This window comes from Phascolarctos cinereus, unplaced genomic scaffold (assembly GCF_003287225.1).
Source record: "Phascolarctos cinereus isolate Bilbo 61053 unplaced genomic scaffold, phaCin_HiC Scaffold_1;HRSCAF=81, whole genome shotgun sequence".
Classification (NCBI taxonomy): domain Eukaryota; kingdom Metazoa; phylum Chordata; class Mammalia; order Diprotodontia; family Phascolarctidae; genus Phascolarctos; species Phascolarctos cinereus.
Window position 1 is genome coordinate 208,762,535 of NW_027555514.1, and position 16,082 is coordinate 208,778,616.

The 16,082-nt window shown below is 41.2% G+C and overlaps 1 protein-coding gene across 1 annotated transcript in view; it reads right to left on the reverse strand.

Moving 5' to 3' along the window:
- The window catches only part of MRPS35 (mitochondrial ribosomal protein S35), a 38,479-nt gene extending 29,060 nt beyond the window's left edge, over positions 1-9,419 (reverse strand). Inside the window, exons 1-2 of the mRNA XM_020977217.2 lie at positions 9,274-9,419; positions 920-969 (exon numbers count right to left, since the gene is read on the reverse strand). Of these exons, the coding sequence (XP_020832876.2) occupies positions 920-969; positions 9,274-9,385 (162 nt within the window). The 5' untranslated portion in view covers positions 9,386-9,419. The remainder of the gene's footprint in view (positions 1-919; positions 970-9,273) is intronic.
- Between the last annotated feature and the right edge of the window lie 6,663 nt (positions 9,420-16,082).

Genomic DNA, 16,082 nt, shown 5'->3' on the forward strand with positions numbered 1-16,082 from the left:
TGGAAATTGAGAGGATGCACATAAATTGGGGAATGGCTGAGCAAGTTGTGTATATGAATGTAATGGAATACTACCGTGCTATAAGAAATGATGAACAGGCTGACTTCAGAAAAACCTGGAAAGACTTCTACGGTCTAATGCTAAGTGAAGTGAGCAGAACCAAGAGAACGTTGTACACAATAACAGTCGTGTTGTGCTATGACTAATATTGATAAACTTAACCCTTCCCAGTAATACAAGGATCTAAGACATCTCCAAAGGCCTCGTGATAGAAGATGCTATCCACATCCAAAGAAAGAACTAAAGAATCTGAATGCATATGGAAGCATACTGTTTGCTATTTTTTTTTCTCTTTTGTTGAGTTTTATTTCCTCTTTCTGGTGGTTCCTCCTATTGGTTCTAATTTTTACTTACAACTTCACTAATGTGAAAATATGTTTAATGGGTATGTAAATGTAAAGCCTATATCAGATTCTTGGAGAGGGTGGGGGGCAGGAAGGGGGGAGAAAAATTTTCAACTCAAAAGCATATGGAAGTGATTGTTGATAAATCAAAAGAAATTATTTAAAAAAAAAGAAAAAAATCAACATTTCAGAATTTATCCATCCCACTGAGGAAGAATATTTCACTAAAGTACCATTCCCACTGTCTCCTCAAACCCTAAGTAGAGGGTTTCACCTTCACTTACTTCTTTCCCAAAAATTATTCCTCTCCATTCATTAATTCACATTATGAAAACACATTTTCCAATTGGGCTTACAGTTTCCTTTATTTGAGGCAAGGAGGGCAATCCTTGAAGTCACTATATTATCAACATATATATATATATTTATATATATATATATATATATAAAAACATTTAGATTTCCCAAAATTATTCCTTAAAACTTTACTGGTAAACATTACCTTTATTGCTTACCTGTTTTTTATGTTTTCCATTCTTTGATGTTTTATTGCTTTCTGTTTTAACTACAAGGCAAAATAAAGAGTTTTAAAAATTCATTTCTAAATGTGCCTTAACTTTAACTATAAACTCACAATGGTAACTCAAAGTTACTTAATACTTAATAAATTAATATTAATTAATAAAATTCAAGGGCAGTAGAGACCAGCAAAGACAGAGAAGTCAAAGGATGCGATGCAGCCAACTCCTTTCTAAACTATCACAACAAAGACTTTAAAAAGAGCATCAAGCCAAGATACGACTGTGAAATCCAAGGAAAAGATCAAGAGCCATTTTTCTGGCTGAGATCAGCAGATGGAGACAGATAGAGTTCTGAGGGCGGTGGAGATGATCTAGCCAGGAAGAGGCCTGGCAGAGCTTGCCAGCACCAACAACGAATTGGAACCTGTGACTATATGCTAGGGTAAGAAGCAGTATTCAAATCCAGCTGGGTTAAGTCTGATGGGGGCAGGAACAGATGCCAACTGGCAGCTCTGTGGTTTGTACCCCGGAGATGGGTCACAGATCCAACTGAACAGGTAATCTACACCTGTAAGTGGAAGGTCTGAGAGTGGGTAGTGGGCAAGGAAAAGGAAAAGAAGAAAATACGGCATGTCAAATTAATCAAATTACTAGCATCAAAAATGAAAAGTAATTCACAACAAAGAAAGCCTCAAGGAAATCTTTTAGATTTTGGAAACTATTGTACCTAACATGATGCCTTTAAAACCAAAACTGTGAGCTGTGAGACTAGAATTCTCAGCACTATCAGTATATTTCCAAAAGCCGGCTCGTGTGGTTTATTTAGAGCGCTGCAGTACTAATGGTATTCTCACTCAACTCAATGAAGATCAGTAGGCACAAAGGGAGCAGATGGGCAGGCAAAGCTGACGCGAGTAAGTAGCCGACACGGTAAAACTTGCATCTTCCTGCACTAGGTAAACTGTACAGTCTGTCTGCCAGCAATACACTAATATGATTTCTGATTATGGGTAAATATAAAAACTATTCTGTGGGTTTTAAGCTGAAAGTGACTGTGTTCGCTGAACAGCATGGAAACAGTGCAGGGGAAAGACAGTAAAAACTGTCTTCTCACTAAAAAGTGAGTGAAAAGTGGGTGTGGGAATGGCGGAAACTAAAAGACAAGTAATACCAGTACAAATTTTTAAAGCTTCACATAATGATGTACCCCACTTTTTTTTGCAAAAGATTTGCCATAAAATCTGCAATGATTACATGGTGAAATACAGTAAGACAAGAAAAAGAAATCAAGCAAATAAGCACGGACAAAGAGGAAACAAAATTATCGTTTTTTGCAGATATGATTAAAGAATACTAGACAGTCAACTAAAAATTAATTCAAGTAATTGAGAACCTCAGCAAAGTTTCAGGATATAAAATAAATCTACCAAAACTATCAGTATTTTTGTATTTTACCAATAGCAGAAAGATAAAATGAGAAATCTCATTTAAAATAACTACAGAATGCATAAAATACCTGGTAGTCTATCTACCAAGATACACACAGGAATTTTATGACTCAAACTACAAAATGTATAGAAATAAAGAAAACCTAAATAATTAGGGAAATATCAATTGATCAGAGTATGGATAAGCCAAGGTAATGACAATATTACCTAAATTAATTCAGTATCATGCCAATATAACTACCAAAGGGCTGTTTTAAAGACAGAGAAAAAAAACTAACAAAATTGATCTGAAGGAACAAAAGGTCTAAAGAGAAATAATGAAAAACTGTGGAAGGAAGGAAGGGAGCTTACTAGTAGCACATATCAAACTATAAAACAAAATATCAAAATAACTGCTGAAGAAATGGAGAGGTCATTGAGTGGAACAGATTAGGTAATATAATCTACGGAAGCACAAAACAGTGGTAATAACTGACAAATATAAAAACCCCAAATACCAAGGTAGAAAATTACTATCTGGCAAAAACTACAGGGAAAACTGGAAAGCATTCTGGCAGAAACTAGGTGTAGACCAACACTTCACACCATATACCAAAATGAACTTTAAATGGATACATGACTTAGACATAAAGGTTGACATCACAAACAAAATTGAGAAGCAAAGAATAAACTACTTTTCAGATCTATAGATAGGGGAACAGTTCATGACCTAACAATGAATAGAAGGGAAATGGCCAATTTTAATTACATAAAATGAAAACATTTTTGCACAAAAAACCCAATGCAGCTAAAATTAGAAAGGAAACAGGTTACTGAAGAAAGAAATTTTTGCAGCAAGTTTTTATGAGAAAGGGCTCATTTCCAAGATGTATAAGGTACTGATTCAGATCTTTAAGAATAAAGTCATTCGGGGCAGCTAGGGGGTGCAGTGGAGAGAGCACTGGCTCTGAAGTCAGGAGGACCTGAGTTCCCCCAGACCAAATACTTGACACTTACTAGATGTGTGACCCCGGGCAAGTCACTTAATCCCAACTGCCTTTAAAAAAAAAAAAAGAATAAAGTCATTCCCCAATTAATAAGATGGTCAAAGGATATGAATAGATTATTTTCCAAGGAAGAAATCCAAGCTATCAATGTCCACATGAAAAAATGTTACAAATCACTAATAGAGAAATGCAAATTACAGCACCCTGAGGTTCTACTTTCCACTGACCAGACTGACAAAGCTGACAAAAAGAGAAAATGATAAATGTTGAAGGGGCTGTGGTTAAAGCAAGCAAACTGATACATTGTTCATGGAGCCATGAAATGATTCAGACATTCTAGAAAGTAATTTGGAATTGATATTCCCCAAAAGTTACTAAACTAAAAATATTTCTAGCACTACTTTTGTGAGGATAAAGAATTGGAAACTAAAGGAGTTGCCAGCAATTACAGAATGGCTGAACAAATTATGGCATATGAATGTATTAGAATACTATTGTGCTTTCAGAATGGAATGAAGTACATATTAACTGTTTTCTGTGCAAAGCACTGTGGATACAAAGAGAAATATAGGAAGTTCCTGCTCTCAAGAAATTCACTTTTTAATGTGGAGACAATTCATATAGGTTTCAGCTGCAAATCAGATAGGAAGGCCCCATGGTCCTTAGGGTACAGTCAAAGTAGATGTTAATGACTCTTCTTTAACATTATTTCCATGGAAAATAGCATACGAATTTTTGATGTTGAACCATTTGACAATGCCAAGGACTGTGCTGACAAGTACTTTCTTTTTTGCATTTTCAATACATGTAGCTGTAGCATCTGCAGCAGTTGCCAGCATCTGCATAAGATTTGCTTCCCAGGTTGATGGCTGGGGGTACAGGCTGGAAATATTACTATTTTCTTCAGCTCAGGGTCCTGGAATGTCTCCATTCAAGTCCAAAAAGAGATGGTGGTCAAGGCGGTGGTAGTGGTTTGACTTGCCTGGAACACGCTGCCTCCTGTTTTTCCCTCAGGCTGCCAATTGGTAAGGATGGTTTCCTCCTTTTCCACAGCAGTCACTTCCCTCAATGATGGCTGTGAAGTCTGAGCATGAAGAAGGTGGTCTGGGGGGTGCTGCTACTCCTAGCTCTCCTGTGCTCCTGTTAGCTGGTCTGAAGCTGGTGGGGGGGGGGAAGGTGGGTCCTTTATCCATAATAATTTCCTCCTTCAATGATGGCTGTGGGGACCAGGCTGGAAGTAGGTCTGGTGATTTGGGGGGCACTGATATTCCCAAGGCTCTGGAGTTCAGATTCCTGGACTGTCTCCACCAGACTCTGAGGCAAGATGATAGTCATGGTGGTTTGACGAATCCTGGTACATTACTTCTCTTCAGGTGCCCTGCTTCTTCAGCTAGGCTGGCTTGCCTACCCTGAGAGCAGCAGCTGGCTAGCAAATTGGTGAAGATGGCTGATCCCTTCTCCACAAGAGAGATGCTTCCCTGGATGATGGCCATGAGGGCTAGGCTTGAAGCAAGACCAGTGGGTGTTGGGGGTAGGAAGAGGTGCTGCCATTCTCAGCGCTCTGTGACAATTTGCCTGTTGATGGCAACTGGTCAGCAAGTGTTGGTGGTGGCAATGATGAATGTGGCCCCCTTCTGCACAATGTTTTCTCCCCTCAATGGTGGGTGTGAAAGTTAGGCTGGAAGCAGGTCTAGCAATCTGAGGTACAATGCTATTCCCAAGGGTTTTGGGTTCAGAGTCTGGTGCTATCTCCTTCAGTATCAGAGGGGGAGATGGTGGTCAGGGTGGTGATGTTGGTCCTTACCTGGCACATGCTGCCCTAATCTCTCTCCTAGGAAAAGAAACTGGGGAAGATGTGTATGAACTATTACAGAGTACAGTGAGCAAAACCAGGAGAAAAATTTAAAGACAAGTGATCAGTGTAATAACCAACCAGGATTCTAGAAGACTGAAGAAGAAACATGCTACCAACCACCCGACACAGAGGTGATGGAATCAGGGTACAGAATGAGGCATACATTTTTTGGACATGGCTATTGCTGACATTTGTTTTGTTTGACTATGCATATCAGTTACAAGAGTCCTGTTTCTTTCTTCCTTTTTCTTCCAAGAGGGAGGGAAGGGGCAGCTAGGTGGTGCAGTGGATAGAGCACCAGCCCTGAAGTCAGGAGGACCTGAGCTCAAAAACGGCCTCAGACCAAACACTTGACATGTACTAGCTGTGTGACCTTGGGCAAGTCACTTAACCTCAATTGCCTAAAAACAAAAACAAACCAAGTGGGAGGAAGGGAAAGTTTTTTATTAATTATCTCTTTAGGAGCAAAAGTTAAAATTCACTAAATCTAGTAAGAGAAAAGTCAAAAGAAGGTAGGAAATGTTCTGATGTTCATACAGAATCATACATTTAGAACTGGAAAGGATAATAGAAGTCATCTCTTCTAACATCCCCTCTCATTTTGTAGATAAAAAAACTGAGGCCCAGAGAGGTACACAAGTAGTGTCAGTGGATTCATACCTTAGGCCCTCTGACACCAAATCCAGTGGTCTTTTAGTAATTACCTGAAACAATTATACTACACTACAGGAGTAGTTATGACAAAGTAGAAAGAATGGACTTGTATGGTAAGTGCAATATTCTAACCCTTCCTCCATCTAAGCTACTTCCTTAAAAAACTGTCTTTTGAAACTTGATTGGCTTAGGAGACTAAAGGTTCAAGCTGTTACCAAGATGACTTCCTGGTCACCTGACTACAAAACAGTTAAAAGGAACTCCAGGCATGCTGTGATGTTTGTCAGATGAACAATGAGAAATTCAGGCACAGGAACCTCACTCAGGTGAATGAACAAGATGTCCTCAAGGCCTGTCCTGGTTGAATATTCTTCTCCTGCTCTGCCTAAGTAAATTTCCTTTTGTTAACTGTTGAATGACCTATGATTGATTATCTTATTTTAATCCAATATCCAACCTAGGTTACCAAAGGACTAGCCTGAATCAGGTTCAGCCCAGAACAATTGGCTTAATTTGTAGGATCAGTACAGAATGATCTTACTGAAGTAGAAGCTGAGCAGTGCAGGTCAGCCCAGAAGTTTATGCTTCTGGTGGTGTTTTTGGTAATGCCTCTTGAGATGGTAGTAGCTTCCTAACAAGTGTCCTTGCCCCATCCCTGGGAGAAAGAAGAGTAAACTGCCTATGGCCATTCAACAAGCAGAGCCTGACGTGAATGTGCTAAGAATGACACCTTGAAGATAACTGTGATAAGTCTTTTAGGCTCACCAGCTGTGTTGGCCTACCAGCCTAATACTTTAAGCCTCCTCCAAGTTCTACTATGGCATCTCTCAGAAATCATTTTACCTACAAAGCAGCCAGGAGGGATTGGATTTTTTGGAAGGAAAGGGATTTTCAATCCTTTAGAATAGAGATATTCTAATTAAGAAAAACAGAAAAGAAATAGAAAATAGAAAAGGCAAATGCAGGAGAAGTGCCTTAGGACCTAATGACTTTGAAATCCTAATGTTATCACCTAAGTCCTCAGTAGGAAGACAATGGAAAGCAGGCCCCTTCCAACTTTAAAGGAGGGAATATTTGTGAATGGGCAAAGAACTGTTTGGTTTTGAATGGCTTTTCTAGAAATGCACTGCAGCTGAACAAGCAGTCTTCAGTCCTATAACAGTGAACACACAGTCACCATATTGAGTAATGGCATGTGGGACCCCAACACTAAAAGAATGCAAACTAAGGCAGATCTCTAGAATTTTGGAGTTGTCTAATAATTGTGTTAAAAGAAGAAACTGAGTTTCTTCTGTTTGGTAACTGAGAAGTTTGTTCAGTGATGTCTGACTCTTTGTGACCCCATTTGGGGTTTTCTTGACAAAGATAATGGAGTGGTTTGCCATTTCCTTCTCCAGCTCATTTTTCAGATGAGGAAACTGAGGCAAACAAGGTTAAGTGACTAGCCCAGGGTCACACAGCTAATAAATGTCTGAGGCCAGATTTTAACTCAGGTAGATGAGTCTTCCTCACTTCAGGCCCAGCACTACATCCACTGTGCTACCTAGCTGCCCAGATCAGTGGCAGAATTTTGCCAAGTGCTGGTGTAAGTCACTTGGGGAGGCCCTTGAAAGGACAATGTTTAACTCTCCCCAGGAGCCTAGAGACAATTCTGGAATTAGGGAAATGGACAAATGTTGCTTTAATTTGCATTTATCTATTTATTAGCGATTTGTACCATTTTTTCATAGCGTGATTGATAGCTTGGATTTATTCCTTAGAAAACAACCTCTTGGGCCAGCTAGGTGGTGCAGTGGACAGAACCCCGGCCCTGGAGTCGGGAGGACCTGAGTTCAATTCCAGCCTCAAACATTAACACTCACTAGCTATGTGACTCTGGGCAAGTCACTTTATCCCAATCGCCTCACCAGAGAAACAAAAACAACCTCTTCATATTCTTTGGCCATTTATCAGTCGAAGAATGGCTTTATTCTTGTAGTTTTGAATCAGTTCCTTACTTATCCATTACATTGGGAGGACTCCCTGTATTGACCTTAAGAGAGCATTGAGACGTGAGTTACACACGATGGATAGTCACGGATGGTGTATAATCTGTATGCTTTAAAGAAACATCCACATCAATTAAATCGCAAATTCATGTATTTTAGTATATGACTCCAAAAAAGTACTTTACATAGAGGCTGCTAAACACATTCTGACTGAAAAAAAAATTAAATTCTGCCAGACCTATTTTCTAAAATTCAGCTTAAATACATGAACAAAAAGCAGTAAAAACGTATGGCATATTATTCTTTTTGGCAGACAATTTGCCAGTTCCCATACTCAACTTACCCTAATCTTAGTTCACCTCACTTTGCAGATGAAGGGCTGCCATTTGCAAAGGGTACTAATCTTGTTCTTATTTGGCACCCAAGAATTTGGAAAAATGGGAAGTTCTAGAGAAAAGGCAAGTTTTGGGGAGACTGATCTCCTGGCTATTCCATGAACAAGACACTCCATCTCTTGACTCCTCCCATTTTCCCTCACTGTCCTCCCTGCCTGAAATGCTCTAACTACTGACCTCCCTTTCTTCCTTTAAGTCCCAGCTGAAATCCAGTATTTTACCGGAAGCCTTCCCCATCTCGTTTTAATTCTAGTATCTTCCCTCTACCAATTATTTCCTATTTATCTGGTACAGAGCTTGCTTTGTACATATTTGTTTGTATATCGTCTCCCCCGTTAGATTATAAATTCCTTGAGGACAGGGACGCTCCTAGGCGCTTAATAAATGATAACAAAGGATAACAAATGAATGATTTCAACTGCATGTAAGAAAGCATTTCAATTAGTTAACTAAAAGTGGAACGGGCGAGGCTGTCTCCAGAAATCACAGGAGCTAAGGTTCCGAGCAAGGAAAGGACCTCTAGGGCCATTTAGCGCAATTCGTAGGTGTTCTTTCAAGTCAAAGCTAAAAGCCCACTTTTTAGAAGGAAGCCTTGCACAGTCCTCCTTAATTCCGGTGCCTTCCTCCTGCCACGGTCTCCAATTTGTCCCGTATATACCTCGTCCGTACAGGGTTGTTGGCATGTTGTATACCCCCATTCGATTGGAAGCTTCTTGAGGGCAGCGGCTGTCTTTTGCCTTTCCTTACATCCCCAGTGCTTACCACAGTGCCTAGCGCATGCTAACTCACTGGCACGCAGTCGCTCACGCTTCCGAGCCACAGCTCCGGGGTTTTGGAGCTCGGCTCAATCCTCCAGCTCCGCTGCGGGGAGCCCGGGCCAAGCTCTAAAACTTCCCTCCCACCCGATCTCTGCACAGCTCCCGTCCCTTCGGCCCACGCCAGCCCAGGAGAGAGAGCGCCGACCTGGGGGTGAGGAAAGTCAGAGTCTAGAAGGGGACTGGGATAGGGAGCATTGAACTCACGCGTGTTTGGAACATGCGGGTCACTGACCGGAGACAAAACCGTAGTGAAAGCGCGCAAAGTCCAGGGCCGTGGCCGCACACCATGCCCCAGAAGGAACACGGGCGCCGCCATAGTTCCCTTCCAGCGCCGGGGACGGCAAGCCGCGAAGGACAAACATAGTGACAAAGCGAAGGGGGGCGGAGAGTGCTGCTGTCTCGGTTTCCTGATGCAGAATCCTAGACCGCCTGTGGAGACGCTGGGAGAAGAGGATATGAGAGGAGACACACCTGAGTGCTAGCATGATCATCTTCAACCACATTTATAGAACGCCTTCATATGTACAAAACGCCTGGGGAACAAAAACTGGGGGGACATAGTTGCAAGTAATGCAAGTTTTTATCCCCATTTTAAAGGTGGAGGTCGCTGGAACTCGAGATGTTGTGACTTGTCTATTTGTCTAAAAGTTGGTGTGCTGGGGCTCCTTTGGAACGCGGGTCTCCTAATTCTGATTCTTTGCAATAATATGTGTGTGTATATGTATATGTTTGTATATGCATATATGTATATTGGTATAACAAAGAGCACTAATTCTGGAGTCAGAGAGAAAGGAGGGGAAGAAAGAGAAAGAGAGAGAAACAGAGTGCGGGAAGGGAGGAAGAGAAGAAGGGGAGGGAGAGGAGAGAAAAAAGGAGGAGAGAGAAAAGAAGGGAGGAGAGAAAGGAAGGGGGAGAGAGGAGGAGGAGCGAGAGGAACAGAGGGAGGGAGAGACAAGAAGGGAGAGAGAGAGATAGAGGAGGAGAGAGGGAGGGAAAAAAGAGAGGAAGGGGGACAGAGACAGAAGGGTACAGAGAAAGAAGAGAGGAGGATATTGAAACATGGCTGGAGAGAGGAGAGGAAAGGCAAAGTGCTGATGCTGAGTATAGCAAAAACAAAACAAGGGATAAAGAATAAGAAAAGGAAAACAGGTAAAAAATTTTGAGAAATTAGATTTAAAATTGTTAAAAAAAAATTAAAAGTAGAGAGAGTTATTAGCCAAAAAAAAAGTATAAGACAGCAGCAAAAGTTAGAACATTTCATAGCATAATAAATCTAGGGCTAGAAGGGGCTTCCGAGGTCTTCTAGTTAAACCTTGTCATTTTACTGTTGAAGAAACGTTGGGCTATTTAAGTGGCTCACTCATGGCGTCAGAAGTAGTATCATCACTTATTTTTACCTTCTGTTGAGTATTGTTTCATCTTTCTGATGGTTCCTCCTACTGGTTTTAATTTTTACTTACAACTTCACTTATGTGAAAATGTTTAATAGGAATGTAAATGTAAAGCCTATATCAGATTGTGCGCAGTCTTGGTGAGGGTGCGGGGGGGGGGGGGGGGGAAGAAGAAGAAAAATTTTCAACTCAAAAGCGTATGGAAGTGATTGTTGATAAATCAAAATAAATTAATAAAATTTAAAAAATTCAAAAAAAAAGTAAGCATCAAAAATAGGATTTGAATACAAATACTCTGACTCCAGAGCTCTTTATGCTATATCATTGCTGTACATCCTGTTATTGTTCACTCCTTTCAGTGGCATTCAACTCTTTGTGATTCCATTCGGAGTTTTCTTGAAAAAGACACTGGAATGGTTTGTCTTTTCTTTTTCCAGCTTATTTTACAGATGAGGAAACTGAGGCAAATAGGATTAAGTGACTTGCCCACGATCACCTAGCTAATAAGTATCTGAGGCCAGATTTTAACTCAGAAAGATGTCTTCCTGACTCCAGGCCTGGTGCTCTATCCACTGAACCACCTAGCTGCCCTGTTACTGTCTACTTAATGTGTCAGTCACTGAGGAGACAAATACAAAAAATAAAATGAAATGAAATAGTCCCAACTCTAAAGGTACTTAGATTCTATGATTCTTTAGATGAAAGCACCATCTCCTTTTATGAAACGTCTGGTTTTCTATACTGAAATCAAAGTTCTCCAGTGCTTTCTGGAGTGTGTTTTCATATAGGCTGTTTCAGGAGAGGACAAACACTGGAAGGATCAGTCAAGCTGGAAAGGTTTCCTGACAAGCTATGTCTGCATTTTGAGGTCTATGCTAGCCAAGCACCTACAGGCTTATTTGTTAGGAGGTTGTTCTCTAGGGGGTGAGAGGACATCTTTAGTCATGGCAACCTATGGAAGAAAGAAAAGAATAGCTCTCAGCCCTGTGCTTCTGCTTAAGTGATGGTGGTAATGTTGAGATTGTTATTAAACTATTGACACTCGAAGTGTGAAATCCTTGTCCAATGACTAAGGAATAAATTCATATGCACTAAAGGAAAGGAAAAAAATCAGGCTCTGCCCTCAAGGAGCACACATCCTAATGGAATAGACAACACGCAAATAATTGCATATATAGAAATAATTTGTATACAGAGTAAATGAAAGGTAATCCCAGGGAAGACGCTAGCAATAGGGGAAGAGGGAGGAGAGCCTGGGAAAAGTCTTTTGCAGAAGTGGGGGTCTGAGCCGACTCTTGAAGGAAGGTAAAAGATGAAGGTGAGGAGGGAGAGCTTTCCAGGCATAAGGGTCAGCCAATAATAAAACTCAAAATACTGAGATGGAGCTCTGTACACAAGGAATGGCAAACAGACTTGTGTAACTGGATTGTAAAGTATGTGGAGGAAAGTAAAGTATAAAAAGATTGTAGAGGTAGGAAGGGAGGTTATGAAAGCTTATGAAAGGCTTCAAATGATAGAAAATTTTATATTTGATCCTTAAGGTAATAGGAAGCCACTAGAGTGATTTTGTGACCCTGGGCTAGTCACTTAATTATTGAATGGGAAGGTGGTAGGGATGGTCTGTCTTGTGATTTAGGAAAACCATTTTGGCAGCTGAGTGGAGGAAAGACTGGAATGGGGAAAGATTTGAGGCACGGATAACATCAGGAGGCTATATCAAAGCAGGAAATTATGAGAGCCTGCACCAGGATGGCAGTTATGTGAGTGGAGAATTAGGGACATTGTAAGAGATGTGAAACTGGAAATTATAAGACTTTGCAAAAAAAAAAAAATCAGTATCTAAGGAGAGTGAGGAGTCAAAAATGATAGTAAGGTTTCCAAGCCTGAGTGACTAGGAAGATGGGTCATTACTGAGGGAATTAATTTTTTTTTATTTTGTATCTTGTATTTGATTTTATACTATAACAATGCTGTTAAATCTGAAGCCTCTTCTCTCGGGTTTGAGTAGAGAAGCTTACGTGTGCTAAAGTCCAAACCTCCGCCTCTCTCTCTGATGTCAGATACCAAGGAATCAATGCTGCTAGTTAAAGAAAATTTCTGTTTTCAATACTCACATAAAACATTGTCCCAGCATGTCCTGCATGGTTTGTGAGATGTTCCTGAGAAGCTGGGACAACCTAACCTTGTCCTATCTTTAACAATTAAGGGAGTCTTATTGAATTCCCCAGTAGCTAGTAAGTCTTCCCATATCAGGAACCAGCCCTGGACCTGTATATTTACAAAGGCATTCCTTAGAGATAATGAGAGGTAGTTCTCATGACATATGGGGGCTATGCCCACTTTCTTTGATGTGAGCAATAATGATCTTTCATCTCTGTGATGCTGGCCAAAGAACAGATGATTTCTGTTCTTTGCTCTATGCCTATGAAAATGTATTACACCCTCAATTCGGGGTCTCTTGGCCAGAGGCAAGGCCATTTGACCCATCTTTTATCATCAGGTCACATGCCCCTCATAATAAATAATGTCTTACTTGGAGATTGCCTCAGTTTCAAACTTGATCAATTTCAAACAAGACATTACTCCATTACTCTGGTTAGTAATAAGAAAGTTGAAAAAGAGGAGAGGGGTGTTGAGATAATGAGTTCAGTTTTTGGATATATAGTTTAATATGCTTACAGGACATTCAATTTAAGATGTCCAAAGGGCAGTTAGTGATAATGGACTAGAGCTCAGGAGAAAGACTAGGGCTGGATATACAAATCTAGGAATCATCTTCATAGAAATGATCATTAAAAACCACAGAGAACACCAAGCAAGATAGTAAGAGGGAGAAGAATAGAGGGTCCAGGTCAGAGCTTTGGGGAACATGTGGAGTGAAGGAGTAATAAGTCAAGGATGACTCCATGGTTGCAAATTTAAGTGACTGCAAGGATAGTATTGCCCTTGTCAGCAACAAGGAAGTTCAGATGAGAAATGGGTTTGGTAGGAAAGATAATGAGTTCTATTTTCAACATGTTGAGTTTGAGATGCCTATAAAGCATACAGTTTAAAATATCTGATTGGAAGTTGGTGATGTGGGACCAGAACTGAGAAAAGAGACTAGGGGCTGGGAATATCCATCCATCCATGTGCATATACACATATATTTGTAGCCTGACACATATATATGTATGTAAAATCATTTAATGGGCTCACATATAATTCTAGTTTTGAGGTTTCAGAATAAATGCAAGCATTTATCAAATGCTTATTATGTGCAAAGCTTTGTGCTAAGGGTTAGAGATTTTAAAAAATAGACAGTTCCTGTTTCAAAGGAGCTCATTTCCAGTGAGGGAGGTGGTGGTTGTCCTTCGTTCTCAAAGAGGACCATGACTTCAGGAAGATGATGCCATGACTTGCAAGTGAATTGGATTTAAGTGAGGGAGGGCTGTGCAAAGTCACCAACCTCATTCTTTCCTCTGAGCCTTCTGGGTCCAATGGCAGAATATAGATCAAGACTGGAAATGGCCCTGGAGGCAGTGGGAAACCTTGGTCTTTTTAAGCTAAGGTCTTTCCCAGGTCTCAGTTTGACTGAGGCAACACCCATTCAGTGATTAAAGCTAGGTAAGAAATGAAGCAGAAAATGGCCTCAATTACCTAGTCAAAAAAAAAATTATATATATATATATATATATTCTGATCATTCTGGGACAGGAAGACTCTGAGGGTTTCTGGCTGAAACAGAAACAATTGCTATTTACATTCATTCTGAGCCGATCATGGCCCAAACAATGACCAAATGGAGCTTGGCCTGTGACCTATAGTTGGCCAATCAATGAGAGCCAGAGTGATTTGGGCTTAAGGCAAAGGGTTAAGAAAAAAAATCTCGCCCATAAACCCCAAGATATCTTGCTAGGTTTCAGCAATCAAAATTTACATTCCTTTGGGCAGAGTGCCTGCGAGTAAGGGTATGATACCCTATGTGGACAGAGGAAAGGGAAAGATAGAAGGAAGGATGGAAGGAAAGAAGGAAGGAAGGAAGGAAGGAAGGAAGGAAGGAAGGAAGGAAGGAAGGAAGGAAGGAAGGAAGGAAGGAAGGAAGGAAGGAAGGAAGGAAAAGAGAAGGAGCTGTGTAACCCAGCTGGCCAGTTCTAGTTCTAATGGGGCAGCTTCTACTCCTCCTCACAGAGGTTGTTGGTTGTCCTTAGTTCTTGAAGAGGACCATAGCATCAGGGAGGTGATGCTGAGACATGCAAGTGAATTGGATTTAAGTGAGGAAGGGTTTTGCAAAGTTACCAGCCTCACTTTCTCCTCTGGAGCCATCTGGGTCCAGTGGCAAGATACAGATCAGGAGGACTGGAGATGGCTCTCAATGAGGGAGACAACACATATGGAAGGTTCCAGCTGGAATCAGATGGAGAGATCCCATGGTCCTTAGGGTATAGTGGCAATGTAGGCGTTAATGCTTCTTCTTTAATGTTATTTCACCTGATGAAATGATATCAGTTTTAATGTTGAATCATTTGACAGTGCCAGTCAGTGCCTTCTATGTGCCTGGCCAAAGGACTTTGATGGTAAGCACTTTCTTTTGTGGGTTTTCGGCAGCCATGGCTGCAGCACCTAGAGGAATAGTTTCTAGCTGCATCTCTCAAGGGCTTGCTTCCCAAAATGATGGCTGAGGGCACTTGACTGAAAGCATTATTATTCCCAAGACTCTTAGCTCCTGTGCTGTTTCCATCAGGATCTGAGGAGAGACAGTGGTCAGGATGGTAGTGTGGTTGGATGTGCAGGGCATTTAGTGCCTTCTGTGTCTCCCTAAGGATCACTTGTTGCTCCATCTGGGCTGACATGCCCACCCTTGGTATGGGAATGGTTGAACTTCTGTCCACACGAGTCACTTCACCAGATGATGGCTATGAAAGCTGGACTGGAAGCAGAACTGATGATCTGAAAGGTACTTCAAGCCCTCCAGCTCCTGCATCCATGGTACTGTTGGTGGAGTTGAACTGCAGCTACCTTTGGTGACAGTGAGGAAGATGGGCCCCCCTCCACCAAGATTTTTCCCCTCAATCCTGGACCTGTCCCTACGGCCTAGAGGATATTACTATTCCCAGGCTCTTGGGCTCAGGATCCTGGACTTTCTCCACCAAGGTCTGAGAGGATATGGTGGTTTAACGTGACAGTGGTGGTTTGATTTATCTAGCACATGAGGCCTCTATCTCTTCCTCAGGCTTTCCTAATGGTTCCCTCCTATATAGCATACTCTGCCATTAAGACTTATCACCTTTTCGGCTGCGTGGAATGAGTGGTCTCTTGCCTGTGCATCAGTATTCCCCACTCCTCTTTATCCTGATCTTGCTTCTTTTCTGGTGGGCACTTAGCTTTATGAGAATGTTCATTAGACCTTCATGGTTATCTTCAGAGGGGCAGCCTGTTAACCTGATACTCCTTTTTAAACCCCCTCTCAGAGATTTCTATTTACACCATCTCTTACCAGCCCAAATTGGCTTTCTCTTGGTAGTGTTTATTTATGTAGAGAGAGGAGAGCAGTTATTTTGGCGCCAGCAAGAGTGTAAGACACTCCCCACCCCCACTGTGGTTGGCTAAGTAAAGCCCCCAAGGCGAATTGCACACAGACCC